The following is a 14,525-nucleotide window of genomic DNA, read 5'->3' as shown; positions in this document are numbered from 1 at the left end:
GAGAAGAGATTAGTTTACATTTTTAGTATATTGTGTTTCATTTTGTTTAAATGTATGTTGTTTGTTATTGTAGCTCGTTATTATGTAAGTTTGCGTTTAAATGAATTTTAGTCAACTTTACAAAAACTCACCTTAACTTTTTTTTTTTTTTTTGGTTTCATTTTTCTCTATACACTTATAAAGTTTCCCAAATGATGATAAAAATGGTTGTTTCTTAAATAAGACAAGAAAATGTATAACTCAAATACAATTACCAAATTAATTTATGGTTTGGACATACATTTCTTCCCATTGCAATATATTCCTCTTTTTTGTTTTCAATAACAATACTTTACTTGAATGAAAAATAAAACTAAAAATAAAGAGATGATGTGCATTACAATAAGATAGAGAATTTTTCTTTTTAATTTCTGGTAAGAAACTAGGATAAGAAAAAAAATGCCATATTAATTACTTGATTAATTCATCCAAATAATAATACAAATGTTTGGTTTGTGTTCGTGTTAATCATAATATATCTATATGCTCACCTTTTAAGGAAGTTTTTTTTTTTTGTGCATAAATTAAGTAAATGATTGTGTTTTTTGACAAGTATAAAAAATTAAAAAAAACAAAAACAAACATAATAAGACCAATACTATTTTATGTATACTTGACCACGTGATAGAAGATTTGGGTCGAATAAATTTTATCATAATCTCACACTGTACTATTGAACTATTATTAGTATTCTCAATAAAAGTTTTTTCTTTTACTTTAACAAAATTACAAATACAATGGCAGACCAATTTATTGAATGCATGACATACAAGTGTAAATTAATTTATCGAATTAATATTTTTGTGACAAAAATAAAATTAAAGTTTACTGACAACCAAATCCAGCCAAATAAAGCATGTCAGTTTAAAAAAATATCCTAAAATCAATACAACCTCTTCTCATGTACACACCAATGACAATGACTAGTATTCAACTTATAAGGGTATCATTGTCATTTCATAAAAATTGTCCAAAGAGGCATTATATTTGTACCCAAAAATATATATAGGCACTTCATTAATTAAAAAAAAAATTAATTTTAACACTTTTTCTTAGTATTTTTTTTTACTTTCTTTAAATTCTTTTTATAAATAATGTATAATTTTTTAGAAAAAAAACTCTTGTTTGTTATATTTTTTTGTTTAAAATTTTATTTTATTTAAATATTTAAAATATATTATATATATGTAATTTTAGAATACAAAAAAGAAAAAAATAGAAAAATATGAGCATAAGTTGATAAAAATATACGGTATATATTAATTTATAATAAAAATAGAGTGTGAATCAAATTTTGGGGTGCAAATATAATCACTCAATATGAAAGAGCAATGATATTTACACCCCAATAATCAATATAGGTACTTCATATATTAAAATAAATTATTTTTTTTATAATTTATTCTTAACATTTTTTTCTTATTTTTTTTAAATTATTTAATTTTTATTTTTTAATTTCTTTTTTTTTTTGTGTTAATTTCAATCACTTTGTTTTCTTATTTTCATAATTTTTTTAAAAATAATGTTCAACATTTTTTAAAACTTTTACTTTAATTCATATATTTTTTTTGTTTTGATTTTTTATGTCTAAATATTGAAATTATATTTTATTTATTTTAATATATAATTTCAATATCTAATATATAATTTCTAAATATTGGGAAAAGTTCTCAACCTTTGCCGGGAAGGTATGTATGTAACCCACCAGCAAAGGTGATTTATGTCGCGGGAAGTCGCGCCGGTAAAGATTGATTCATAGGCGAAAATGGGGGTACTTTTGCCGACGTTGTTATATATAAAGCGCCGATAAAAGTTTCCTTTGCCGATGCATAAATATAGAACCGCCGAAAAAAGTCGTGTTTCTTGTAGTGATTAGAGAGATCTCCAAAGCTAATAAGAAAAACCGAAAAGATCTAGAGCGAGAAAATGGTGATGGGTTGGATAAGCAAGAACAAAACAGCATTCAAGTCCATAATCTTTTGTTAGTGTTCTTGATGTTTCTTAGTTTCTAATTTAATTCTAAATTATTTTTATTAATCAAATTTTTTTTATTAATGACTTGGACCACAAATTATGATGTGAACAGTACGTCCATGTTGGCAGATAATAGTCTAGAACTAACGGGATTGTAGATTTGCCAACATAAATGTAATTTGGGAGGTATTGTCATAAAAAAATATAAAGAATGATGGGTTAAGTGTAAAAAATGTAAAAATAATGGAGTTTTGCTGCGAATTACTCTTTTATAATATATTATCAATACAATTTTCTAACTATCATTGTTTGTAGGTTCAAAATTTTATCATAAGTCTATAACCACAATCATTCATTAAAATCTAAACTATATAATTCATTCTTCAAACATCATCCTATATTCATCAAGTGTCTACTCATTATATTTCATTTTGGTAAAAAAACTTGGTTGCAGATATATATTTATGATCATTATTATATTATATATTTTGATAATAAAACTTGCATATATATATATATGACAATTTTTCTATAGGGCTTCACTTTAAGCCCTATCGGTAGGGCTCTCAGTGTTTCTCGATCCGTGAACAATTTTCGACGCGAATTTTTTTTATGACCGTGTATATTATAGCTATTTAGAGCATCGTGCAAATTTTCAGAAAATTCCGAATAGTTTACAGTATTGAAAACTAGGTTCAAACATGTTATTTTCTATGTGTATAAAAAAATTAGTCACACGTGCAACAATATGTTTGAACCTAGTTTTCGGTACTGTAAACTATTCATAATTTTATGAAAATTTGCAGAATGCTCTAAATAACTACAATATACACGGTCATAAAAAAATCGCGCTGAAAACTGTTCACGGTTTGTAAACACTGAGAGTCCTACTAGTATGGCTTAAAGTGAAGCTCCTATAGGAGAATTCCCTTATATATATTGCTAATTAATTAATTTCATCTAATTAATTAAGGAATAAATAAATGGGACCAAAAGGAAAAAGAAATTTGGAACCACAAATTAAATAAGTAAAACTATATATCAATAATTCAACTACTCTCTTTTATTACTTGGAAGGGTTGTTTCACTCTTTGCAAGAAAAGGTCAACCCTCCAAATGTAGCATACATCTTGAATAAGTCTTCAATGGAGGCCAGTCAAATTCATTAATACTCTATATATACCACACACCCAAAGTGTGATTGTGTATTTAAGATCCATTTTTAGTTTTAACATATTTGTTTTCAAAATAAATTTTTAAGTTGAGTTAACATATAAAGACATACAAACTCCACAAAAAATTGAAACATAATTTTTTAATTGAGACAGTATACATTTAAATATTGGGTAAAATTTACAAAATTTTAAATAATAGAAATTTGTGGAGAGGCAAATTGACATTAATTTTAATTAAAACTTTTGCATGATCCACTAGTCAAATTATTATTTTTGAGATTAGGTACACATTATTACAATTGGACACAGTACTAATTATCTAATTTTATTTCACTGAGATGTAATTACTGATATAAATTCAATTATCTCATCAAAAGAAAAGAAAACAATTTTTTTTGTTTATTTTTAATTTTTTTTTCTTAAATTCCTTTTTATTTGGTAGATAATTTCCATCTCCAACGTGGTTATCCACTACTTGACTATTTATCTCATCATGTTCAACTATATCTCAATCGATGTTTTTAAATTCAAAGCTTAAAAAGGAAAGACGAAAGAGCTTTGTAATGTGTTATAGTCTAAACACAGGAATTTATATGCAGATATAATGAAAAATATATAGACAAAAAAACAAGGGTTGTTGATGACTTATTAGATGCATGCATGTTAAGTCAAAAAATTGCCTACTTTATGGTGACTTTGATAAAAAGGAAATGATAGTCAACATTTAAGTTTTAATGTCTTTTAAAACGGCTATTATATATATACATATTTATAGAGGAAAATTCTTTTATAGAGACTTTACTTTAAGTTCTACCGGTAGGGCTTTTAGTGTTTCTCGATCCGTGAACAGTTTTCGGTGCGACTTTTTTATGACCGTGTATATTGTAGCTATTTAGAGCATCCTGCAAATTTTCAGAAAATTCCAAATAGTTTACAGTACTGAAAACTAGGTTCAAACATCATAGTTTCTCATTTTTTTTCCTCTTCACGGAGGTAAGGTAACCTTGGGCCTCTTCTCTCTTCTCGCACCAATGGCTTCCAAAAATGTTTACCAACTATCTAAGTCATCAAATATATATTTTATTTTTATTTTTTAAAAAATAAAAAACAAAAATAGTTAGCAAATACATTTTTATTTTAAAATGATCAAAAAATAAAAATGAAAACAATATTTCCAGTTTTACTTTAAAAAAATAAAAAATAAAAATTTTACAAAGCACAATATATATAGAGGAATTCTTCTATAAGGACTTCACTTTAAGCCATACCGAAGGGCTCTTAGTGTTTCTCGACCCGTGAACAGTTTTCGGCGCGAATTTTTTTTATGACCGTGTATATTGTAGCTATTTAGAGCATCCTGAAAACAATATATATATATCGCATTTGTCTTGATATATTCTTCGTTGAAACTTCTTTGATTGCAAATTGAAAACATAAAGGTCCCACCACCTGGACTCCAAATTTGGACAGAAAATAACATTAACTTGTCCACCTTTCAAAATCTAACTTGGATCTTCTCATCATCATTATAAATAAATGGCGCAGCATTATACACTCTCATTAACAATATAGATTTTTCAGTTTTTGATATTAAAAGAGAAAGGAAGAGATATGAGGATGTTGTTATATTATTTGGTATTCTTCTTGTTGCTCATCCATTCTCAACTTTTCATTTCATCATCTTCGTCTTCTCCTGACCATGCACCCCAATGCCATCCTCATGAAAGCTCTGCCCTTCTCCAACTCAAGACCTCATTCAAATATCCTGCTCCTGGAACTGCATTTCATGCTATAGACACCTGGAATAACAAAACCAATTGTTGCACGTGGGACGGAATCACGTGTGACAATGTTATAGGCCACGTCATCGGTTTGGATTTGTTTGCTTGGAGCCTTCAAGGCACTATCAGTTCCAACAGCACTCTCTTCAAACTCCACCATCTCCAAAGTCTCGATCTTTCTGGTAATGATTTTAGAGAGTCCTTTATTGTACCAGAGTTTGGCAAATTCAAGAATATGACCTTTCTTGATCTGAGCAACTCCAACTTCAGCGGTCATGTCCCTTTAGAGATATCCCATCTTTCCAAATTGGATTATCTCGGACTTGGTGGGTATAAAGTCATGATAGGGGAAAATACCTTTAAAGCACTTTCTCAAAACTTATCCAACTTGACAAGTTTCTACCTAGTTAGTATTGATTTGTCTTCTCTCTCACTAGTAATCTCTGTCAAAAATTTCCCCTCTTTAATGTATATAGATCTCGACAATTGTAAGTTGAGTAGGAAGCTGCTAGAGAGTATTTTTGAGTTGTCGAATCTCACCGGTCTTTCTTTAGAAGATAATGAAGCACCAAATGTCTCTCTCCCAACATCTAATTGGAGTAGTGCACTTAACAGTTTAACTCTCCGTAATAACACCTTCTCCATTGACTTACCTCTATTATTGAAAGATATCCCAAAATCTTTATCTTCTTTGCAATTAAGTTTCAGTAACTTAGTTGGTCCACTTCCGGACAACATTCAATTTTATGACTCATCAAACCATCTCGTGCATAGTGCTCCAAATTTCACTGATTTGATTTTATCAAACAACTTACTCAACGGGACAATACCAACATGGATATATGCCCTACCGTATTTGGAGTATTTAGACCTTAGCGACAACCAATTTACTGGGGAGATAATTCGTGATTTTGAAACTACTTCATTCGGTGAAACTGTGTTTTTGGGCATCACTCCAAGATCAACATTACAAAGTCAAAACCTCCGACATTTGGATCTCTCATCAAATAAGTTCAGTGGTACTTTGGAATTGGAAAAGCTTTTAATTTCCAAAAGGTTAGCATATCTTGACCTTTCCTCTAATAATATTTCAGTAACTTTTGGAAACACCAAAAACTATAGTTTGGATAATCTTGAGGAATTATATCTGTCTTCTTGCAACATTACTGAGTTCCCACACATTTTAAAATCTTCAAAAATATTATCTACCTTAGATCTCTCCCATAATCAGATTCAAGGAAGTGTTCCTAAATGGTTATGGGAGGTGGGAAAGAATTCTCTCTACAACTTGACTCTTTCTCACAATTTTTTAACATATATAGAGCCTCTTCCATGGAATAGGTTATTATATCTTGATCTCAGTTCCAACTCGTTCTCAGGACCTCTTCCAATTATTGCATCATATTTTCTATCGTTCATCTCAGTAGCCAAAAATCAATTTGTGGGAGAGATCCTAACTTCCTTTTGCAACATGTCATTCCTTCAGGTGCTTGATTTATCTTCGAATAACTTGAGTGGTATCATTCCTCGATGCATTGTAAAACATGGTAAACGTCTTTCGGTCTTGAATTTTTCTAGGAACAAATTATATGGTACTATCCCCAACACATTTTTAGTAGGAAGTACTTTGAGAAATCTCAATCTAAATGGAAATCATTTAGAAGGCTCATTGCCAAGATCACTAGAATATTGCAAAAATCTTGAAGTTCTAGATCTTGGAAATAACATCCTCAACGACTCATTTCCTCACTGGCTAGACTCTCTTCCAGCCTTACGGGTTTTAGTCTTGAGATCTAATAGGTTTTATGGTTCGATAGGAAAACCTAAAATCAAATATCCTTTTCCTGAGTTAAGGATTATAGATTTGTCCCACAATGAGTTTGATGGTGCTCTTCCAACAAAATACTTTGTCAACTTCAAAGCTATGATTTTGAATACAAAGAATGTAGAACTGAAGTACATGGGAGAGGATTATTACCAAGACTCTATAACAGTGACCATGAAAGGATATGAGTTAGAGTTGGTGCATATCCTAACTATCCTTGTAACTCTTGATTTCTCATGCAATAATTTTAGTGGAGAGATTCCAGTGTTCCTTGGAGGGCTGAACGCACTCAAGGGCCTCAACATTTCTCATAATATGCTCAGAGGTACCATACCATCATCATTGGGAAATTTGACTAACCTTGAGTGGTTAGACCTCTCTGCTAACAAGCTAAGTGGGAATATTCCTTGGCAGTTGACCGATTTAATATGGCTCCAAATCTTAAACCTTTCAGAAAACCAACTCGTGGGACCAATACCCAATGGTAAGCAGTTCAATACTTTTAGCAATGATTCATTCAAAGGAAATTTAGATTTGTGTGGTTTTCCACTGTCCAAACCATGCAACGAGGAATATGAAGGATCGACCATGGAGCAAGAAAATGAATCGGAGGATGCAAATGGATTTACTTGGAAAGTTGTGCTATTGGGGTATGGATGTGGCTTTGTGTTTGGGATCTTCATAGGTTATATTAATTTTTTCTCAAATGGAAGAGCACGTTTGTTTGTGAAGTGGTTGTGGTAGAGCAATGTGGTGTCATAATTGGCAAGGAGTGTCTCTTATTTATTTAGATTTAATTATATTTAGTCTCATGTTGTAATAAAGCTCATGTTGTTGTTGTAGTATTTTGTGTTTTTATTATTTTCCTCTTTTTTTTTTTCTTGTCGTGTTGGGTGGTATAAATTTATAAAATAATGCCTTGGAGTAAATAAGAGTAATTAGTTTCCTTATTATTATTATTATTATTATTATGTGTTTTTGTACATGAGATTGACCATCATTTGCAATTTAAGTATGCAAATGTTCATTATTACATCATCACCACTCATCCTCAGCTCAGCTTGCTGATCAATGAAAATGACCACATCATGACCATCCATATTCTCTGAATGGACATAATGCCTAAAAATATTCTCACAAGATAATTTAAATACAATATTTTATTAATAAAAATTAATTATAATAAATATGGTAAAAATATTGTATTCACACTAAAATATATTTTCATACTAAAATCTGCTGAATCATGTGACAATTAATTAAGGATATGCTACTAATTTTTCTCAATTTACTTAAAATATTTTGTCCAAAATAAAATTTAGTCAATAAAAGTTTTTACACATCTTATTTTTTTTCTTGAGAAATAGGAAATTATTATTATTGTAATGTTAGTTTCATTTCTAGCTAAAATGGTCTTTTGGAGCTGTCCTGTTTTTCTCTGTTTTCTTCTTTTTATAACTTCAAAAGTATGATTTTACGGTTGCAAGTATCATTTTTCACTCCATCTTCAATTAATTATTCAACACAGAAAAATCAAATTTAGAAAATAACTCATTTATGCGTGTTCCCTATATAAATATTAGAACATAAAAAAAACTAATGTAACAAAACCTATCATTATTATAATTTGGTTCTCAAGTTTCATTGGTTTTTTCAACCGAGAATTATATAAACAGAATTAGTGTTTGGTAGTTGTAGATTTTTTATAAAGGTTTGGTAGTTGTAGTTAGTAAGATTAATTAGGGAATGTTAGTTGTAGTTAGTAAGATTAATCTCCCCTTACAGTGAACAAACTAAAATCGGAGAAGTGATTGGTAAGATTATTATTTGAAATATTTTCTTTTATAAAGCTTCATCATACAAAACAATGTTATTTAACAATAAATTTTAAAAAATACATTTTTTATGTCACGTATATTTTTATATACATGGCTGTAATAAAGTAGACAAAGAATGATTAATTTGATAGTGGAAAGTATTATATATCTGGGATAACTTTATTATTTCTAATTAAACCAATCGATTACATAACTTTAAACTCTGTTCAGAGAGAGTTACAAAGGAGCAAGTACGATAATGGCCGAGTACATTTCATATAAGTAATTTTATTTAGATAAATTAGTGTAAAAAATTATTTAGTAATCTAAAAACTTGCACATAAATTACTATATAGTTTTTTTTATAGCAAAAAAAAGTAAGTATTAATTGGGGAATGTTGTATTAATGCACCCAAAAATGAAAATAATTATTATTTTTAATTTTTAATTTAAATCATCTTAAATTCCTTTTTGTTTGGTAGATAATTTCCATCTCAAACGTGGTTATCCACTATTTCTATTCATATATTAGTTATGAATGATTATAGATATGGTCAAGTCATCTCATCATGTTCAGTAGTTATGTCCCAATCAATGTTTTCAAATTCAAAACTCAAAAAGGAAAGACGAAAGAGCTAAAAGGGGAGTGTCAACATTTAAATTTTTAATGTCTTTTAAAATGGCTGGCTAGTAATCTTAGAAATATCTATCTTAGAACTGTTTTTTAATTCTGGTTTCGTTCCTATGATCAGACCTGGCACATATGTTAGCATATCTTCATCCTTACTATTCAACTTATTTCTTGTAATTGAGCAGCTTACTGTTTCCTGGTCGTTGGTCGACCAGACTGTCATCACTAAACAGTCACATGATATCCACGTGCGTCCTGATCGTGCCATGTCATCAAGCAAATATTTTTTGGGTAAACATTAAGAACCAAGTAAAATATGTTCTAACAATCTAAAATACATGATATTATAGATGAAAGAAATATTTAGAAGAAGAAAAATTATAGTCTTCTATTACTCAAAGTTTGGGAGATCAACATACAACAAATACTATTTAGTTACAATTTGTTTCATCCTCCATCTTAATAATTTTAAGTGGATTAGAAACCCATAATTATCAAAATAAAATAAAAATTACAACATAAATAGGAAAATTTGGATGTGGAGCCTCCAAATTATTCTTCTAAAACTACATAAATGCTACTCTAAAAGATAAAAAGATGGAGAGAATAGAGAGATGAAAAAAGTGGTGTAAGATAAGGTGTGTCCTAAATGATGAAAGAGATGTCATATTTATAAATAAATTCTTGGGATATAAAGGAGAACACTCTCGTTGGTCTAGAAAAGAAGCACATGAATTCATGTTCACTAAATGAAACGGTGGCGTTTTCAAAGTCGACTACTTTTGCTGGCACAATTTGTTTCACTAGAAATGAATTTTCCCACCAACTTTTTTGGCACCAATTTTCCCACGTTTTCATCAACGGGAATTTTCCCACAAAAAACTTTTGCCGGTGCAACTTGATTTTTCCTACGCAAATTTGTAGCGACAAAAGTTATGTTTCCCACCAAAAATACCCCATGCTTAATTAAGAGGGAAAAGTTCTCAACCTTTGCCAACAAGGTATGTATGTAACCCACTAGACAAGGTGATTTATGTCGGCAAGAAGTTGCACCGGTAAAGATTGATTCATAGGCGAAAATGGGGGTGCTTTTGCTGGCGTTATGTATAAAGCGCCGATAAAAGTTTCCTTTGCCAGCGCATAACTATAGAACTGCAAGCAAAAGTCGTATTTCTTGTAGTGATTAGGGATATCTCCAAAGCTAATAAGAAAAGCCGAGAAGATCTAGAGCGAGAAAATTGTGATGGGTTGGGTAAGCAAGAAAAAAATAGCATAAAAGCCCATAATCTTTTGTTAGTGTTCTTGATTTTTCATAGTTTCTAATTTATTCTAAAAAAAATTTATTAAACAAAATATTTTTTTATTAATGACTTGGACCTCAAATTATGATGTGGACAGTACATCCATGTTGGCAGATAATAGTCTAGAACTACCAGGATTGTGGATTTGCCAACAGAATTGTAGTTTGGGAGGTACTACCATAAAAAAAAATAAAGAATGAAAGGTTAAGTATAAAACATGTAAAGATAATAGATTTTTCCTGTCAATTATTCTTTTATAATATATTATCAGTACAATTTTCTAACTATCATTGTTTGTAGGTTCAAAATTTTATCATAAGTCTGTAGTTACAATCATTTGTTGAAATCTAAACTATATAATTCATTCTTTAAACATCATTATATATTGATATCAAAAATCATCATCAAGTGTCTAGTCATTATATTTCATTTTAGTAAAAATTTCTGTTGCATATATATATATATATTTTTTATCATTATTATACTATATATTTTGATAATAAAACTTGCATATATATATATATTTAATTAATTTCATCTAATTAATCAAGGAATAAATAAATGGGACCAAAAGGAAAAAGAAATTTGGAACCACAAATTAAATAAGTAAAACTATATATCGACAATTCAACTACTCTCTTTTATTAGTTGAAAGGGTTGTTTCACTCTTTGCAAGAAAAGGTCAACCCTCCATATTAGCTGTCTTTGATAGTGATCCAAATGTAGCAGACATCTTGACGGAGGCCAGTCAAATTCATTAATACTCTATATATACCACACACCCAAAGTGTGATTGTGTATTTAAGGTCCATTTTTAGTTTTAACATGTTTGTTTTCAAAATAAATTTTTAAGTTGAGTTAACATGTAAATACTTACAAAGTCCACAAAAAATTGAAACATAATTTTTTAAATTGACACAATATATATATATATATATTTAAATATTGGGTAAAATTTACAAAATTTAAAATAATAGAAATTTGTGGAGAGGCAAATTGACATTAATTTTAATTAAAACTTTTGCATGATCCACTAGTCAAATTATTATTTTTGAGATTAGGTACACATTATTACAATTAGATACAGTACTAATTATCTAATTTTATTTCACTGGGATGTAATTATTGATAAATTTGTACACATAGATTATGCGATACACATTCAATTATCTCAGCAAAAGAAAAGAAAACAATCTTTTTTGTTTATTTTTAATTTATTTTTCTTAAATTCCTTTTTATTTGGTAGATAATTTCCATCTCCAATGTGGTTATCCACTACTTGACTATTTATCTCATCATGTTCAACTATGTCTCAATCGATGTTTTTAAATTCAAAGCTCAAAAAGAAAGACGAAAGTGCTTTGTAATGTGTTAAAGTCTAAACACAGGAATTTGTATGGAAATATAATGAAAAATATATAGACAAAAATATAATGAAAAATGTTCTCAGTTTGCCAAACCTTTAACAACTTGATTTGAGTTACAACCCAAATCTCAATGGTTCTTTTCCACAATATAATTGGAGCAGCCCGCTTAAATTATTGAATCTTTCTGAATCTGGAGTCGTAATAGATCTACCTCATCTTTGTAGAAAGTTGAAGTATTTACACATTTTGTCTCTAAGGAATTACAATTTCTTAAAACTTTCTTCCACATTGCTTGACAACTGCACACAAATCACTTCCTTAGACCTTTCTCGTAATAATTTTGGTGGTTATATCCCATGGTCATCCATTTTAAATATACAACAACTAACCTATTTGGATCTTTTAGAGAATAATTTCGTAGGCCCAATTCCAGAAATTTGTAGTAACTCAACAAAAAATTCAATTTCGTGTGTCTCTTCAAAACATCAATTAGTGAGTTCTCCTCCATTGAATTTAAAAACTCTAGATTTATATGGAAATGAGCTTAATGGGACAATACCATCTTGGTTCTATTCCCTTCCATCTTTACAATATTTAGATCTAAGTTCCAACAAATTTAGTGGTAGCATTCAGGAATTCCAACATAATTTTTTGGAGTATCTTTCTTTATATTCTAATAACTTACAAGGCTCTTTCCCAAGATCAATTTTTCAGCAAGTCAATCTCACGGATTTGGAACTCTCCTCAAATAACTTGAGTGGTGTCGTGTAGTTTGACCAATTTTCAAAGTTAAAAAAGCTCCAAATTCTTTATCTTTCTGATAATAGCTTATCATTGGTATCTAACAGTAATAATAATGATACTTTGCCCAATATTCTTTCTGAATTACATTTGTCTTCATGTGGCATAAGTGAGTTCCCATACTCCTTAAGAAGCTTAGAAAATTTAAGATACTTGGATCTCTCCAACAATCAAATCGAAGGGAGTGTTCCCCAATGGCTATGGAATATGGGTAAGGATTCATTGTATTTACTAGATATTTCTCACAACTCTTTAACGCAAATAGATCAGATTCCATGGAAGAATCTAGCATTCATTAACCTTTGCTCCAACCGACTTCAAGGTCATCTTCCAATCCCACCACCTAAAAATGATGTTTTTTTAAATCTCAAACAATACATTGGATGGTGAATTATCACATTTGATTTGCAATCTCAGTAGGCTTCAAATCCTTGATTTGTCAAATAACAATTTGAGTGAGAACATTCCTCCATGCTTAGGAAATTCAAGTCTCCGTGTGCTAGATTTGCACAAGAATAAGCTTCATGGCTTGATTCCTTCACATTTTGCAAAGGGAAACTGCCTAGGTGTTTTGAATCTCAAAGAAAATCAATTGGAAGGTTCTTTACCAAAGTCTTTGCTCAATTGTAAAGAGTTGAAATTTTTAGATATTGGAATCAACAAGATAAATGGAGCATTCCCCTGGTGGTTGGAATCTCTTCCGAATCTCCAAGTTCTTATCTTGAGATCTAATAGATTTCAAGGTCCAATAGGCAATCCCAAGTTGAGACATCCCTTTCACAATTTGAGAATCATGGATCTCTCTGGCAATGAATTTACTGATCATTTGCCCCAAAAATATTTTAAGAATTTTGTGGGAATGATGAATGCTACTTCAGATTACTTGAGATACATGGAATATCCAACACTAATTCGATATTATGAAAGCAGTTCATTGACAATAAAAGGATATTATCCTGAGTTAGAGAAAATCCAAACCATGCTTATATTCATTGACTTCTCAAGAAATAACTTCACAGGAGAGATCCCAGAATTGCTTGGTAAGCTCAACTCACTCAAAGGGCTCAATTTTTCACATAACAAGATATCTTGCAATATTCCACCATCCTTGGGAAATTTGACCAATCTGGAATGGTTAGATCTCTCCTCGAATGAGCTTGTTGGGAAGATTCCATGGCAATTGGCAGCAAATCTAAATCAACTCCAAATTTTAAATCTTTCTGTGAACCAATTGGAGGGGCTTATACCTCGCAGTCGACAATTTGATACATTCACAAACGATTCATACAAAGAGAATTTGGGCTTATGTGGGTTTCCAATTTCAGAATCATGCAACGAGGACACCATACACCAATTTCAGCAAGAGGACAATGAGGAGCATGTGAAGGGATTTGATTGGAAAATTGTGTTAATAGGATTTGGAAGTGGAATGGTTATTGGAATTTCGATCGGATACATGTTCCTTACCGATCAAAACATTGATGGGATTGTCAAAACATTGAAAGGAGAACAATGGCATCTTATGGAAAAAAGATCAAAGCAGAGGAGGGCTCGTCAAAATGTTGGAATTGAGAGAAGACATTAGTTTACATTTTTAGTATATTGTGTTTCTTTTTGTTTAAATGTATGTTGTTTGTTATTGTAGATCGTTATTATGTAAGTTTTTGTTTAAATGAATTTTAGTCAACTTTACAAAAACTATGTTGGTCACCTGAACTTTTTTTTTTTTTTGGTTTCATTTTTCTCTATACACTTGTAAAGTCTCCCAAATGATGATAAAAATGGTTGCTTCTTAAATAAGACAAGAAAATGTA

At 30.0% G+C, this 14,525-nt stretch overlaps 1 protein-coding gene across 1 annotated transcript; it reads left to right on the top strand.

Moving 5' to 3' along the window:
* The first annotated feature begins 4,799 nt into the window (after window positions 1-4,799).
* Window positions 4,800-14,296, top strand: LOC133786020 (receptor-like protein 35). Its single transcript, XM_062225231.1, has 3 exons — window positions 4,800-7,444; window positions 12,759-12,935; window positions 13,132-14,296. The coding sequence occupies exons 1-3, from the start codon at window positions 4,800-4,802 to the stop codon at window positions 14,294-14,296; spliced, it is 3,987 nt and encodes a 1,328-aa protein (XP_062081215.1).
* Window positions 14,297-14,525: the final 229 nt, after the last annotated feature.

Source organism: Humulus lupulus, chromosome 6 (assembly GCF_963169125.1).
Source record: "Humulus lupulus chromosome 6, drHumLupu1.1, whole genome shotgun sequence".
Classification (NCBI taxonomy): Eukaryota; Viridiplantae; Streptophyta; class Magnoliopsida; order Rosales; family Cannabaceae; genus Humulus; species Humulus lupulus.
Note: the sequence above shows the minus strand (reverse complement) of the source record. Positions and strands in the feature narration are given on the sequence as shown.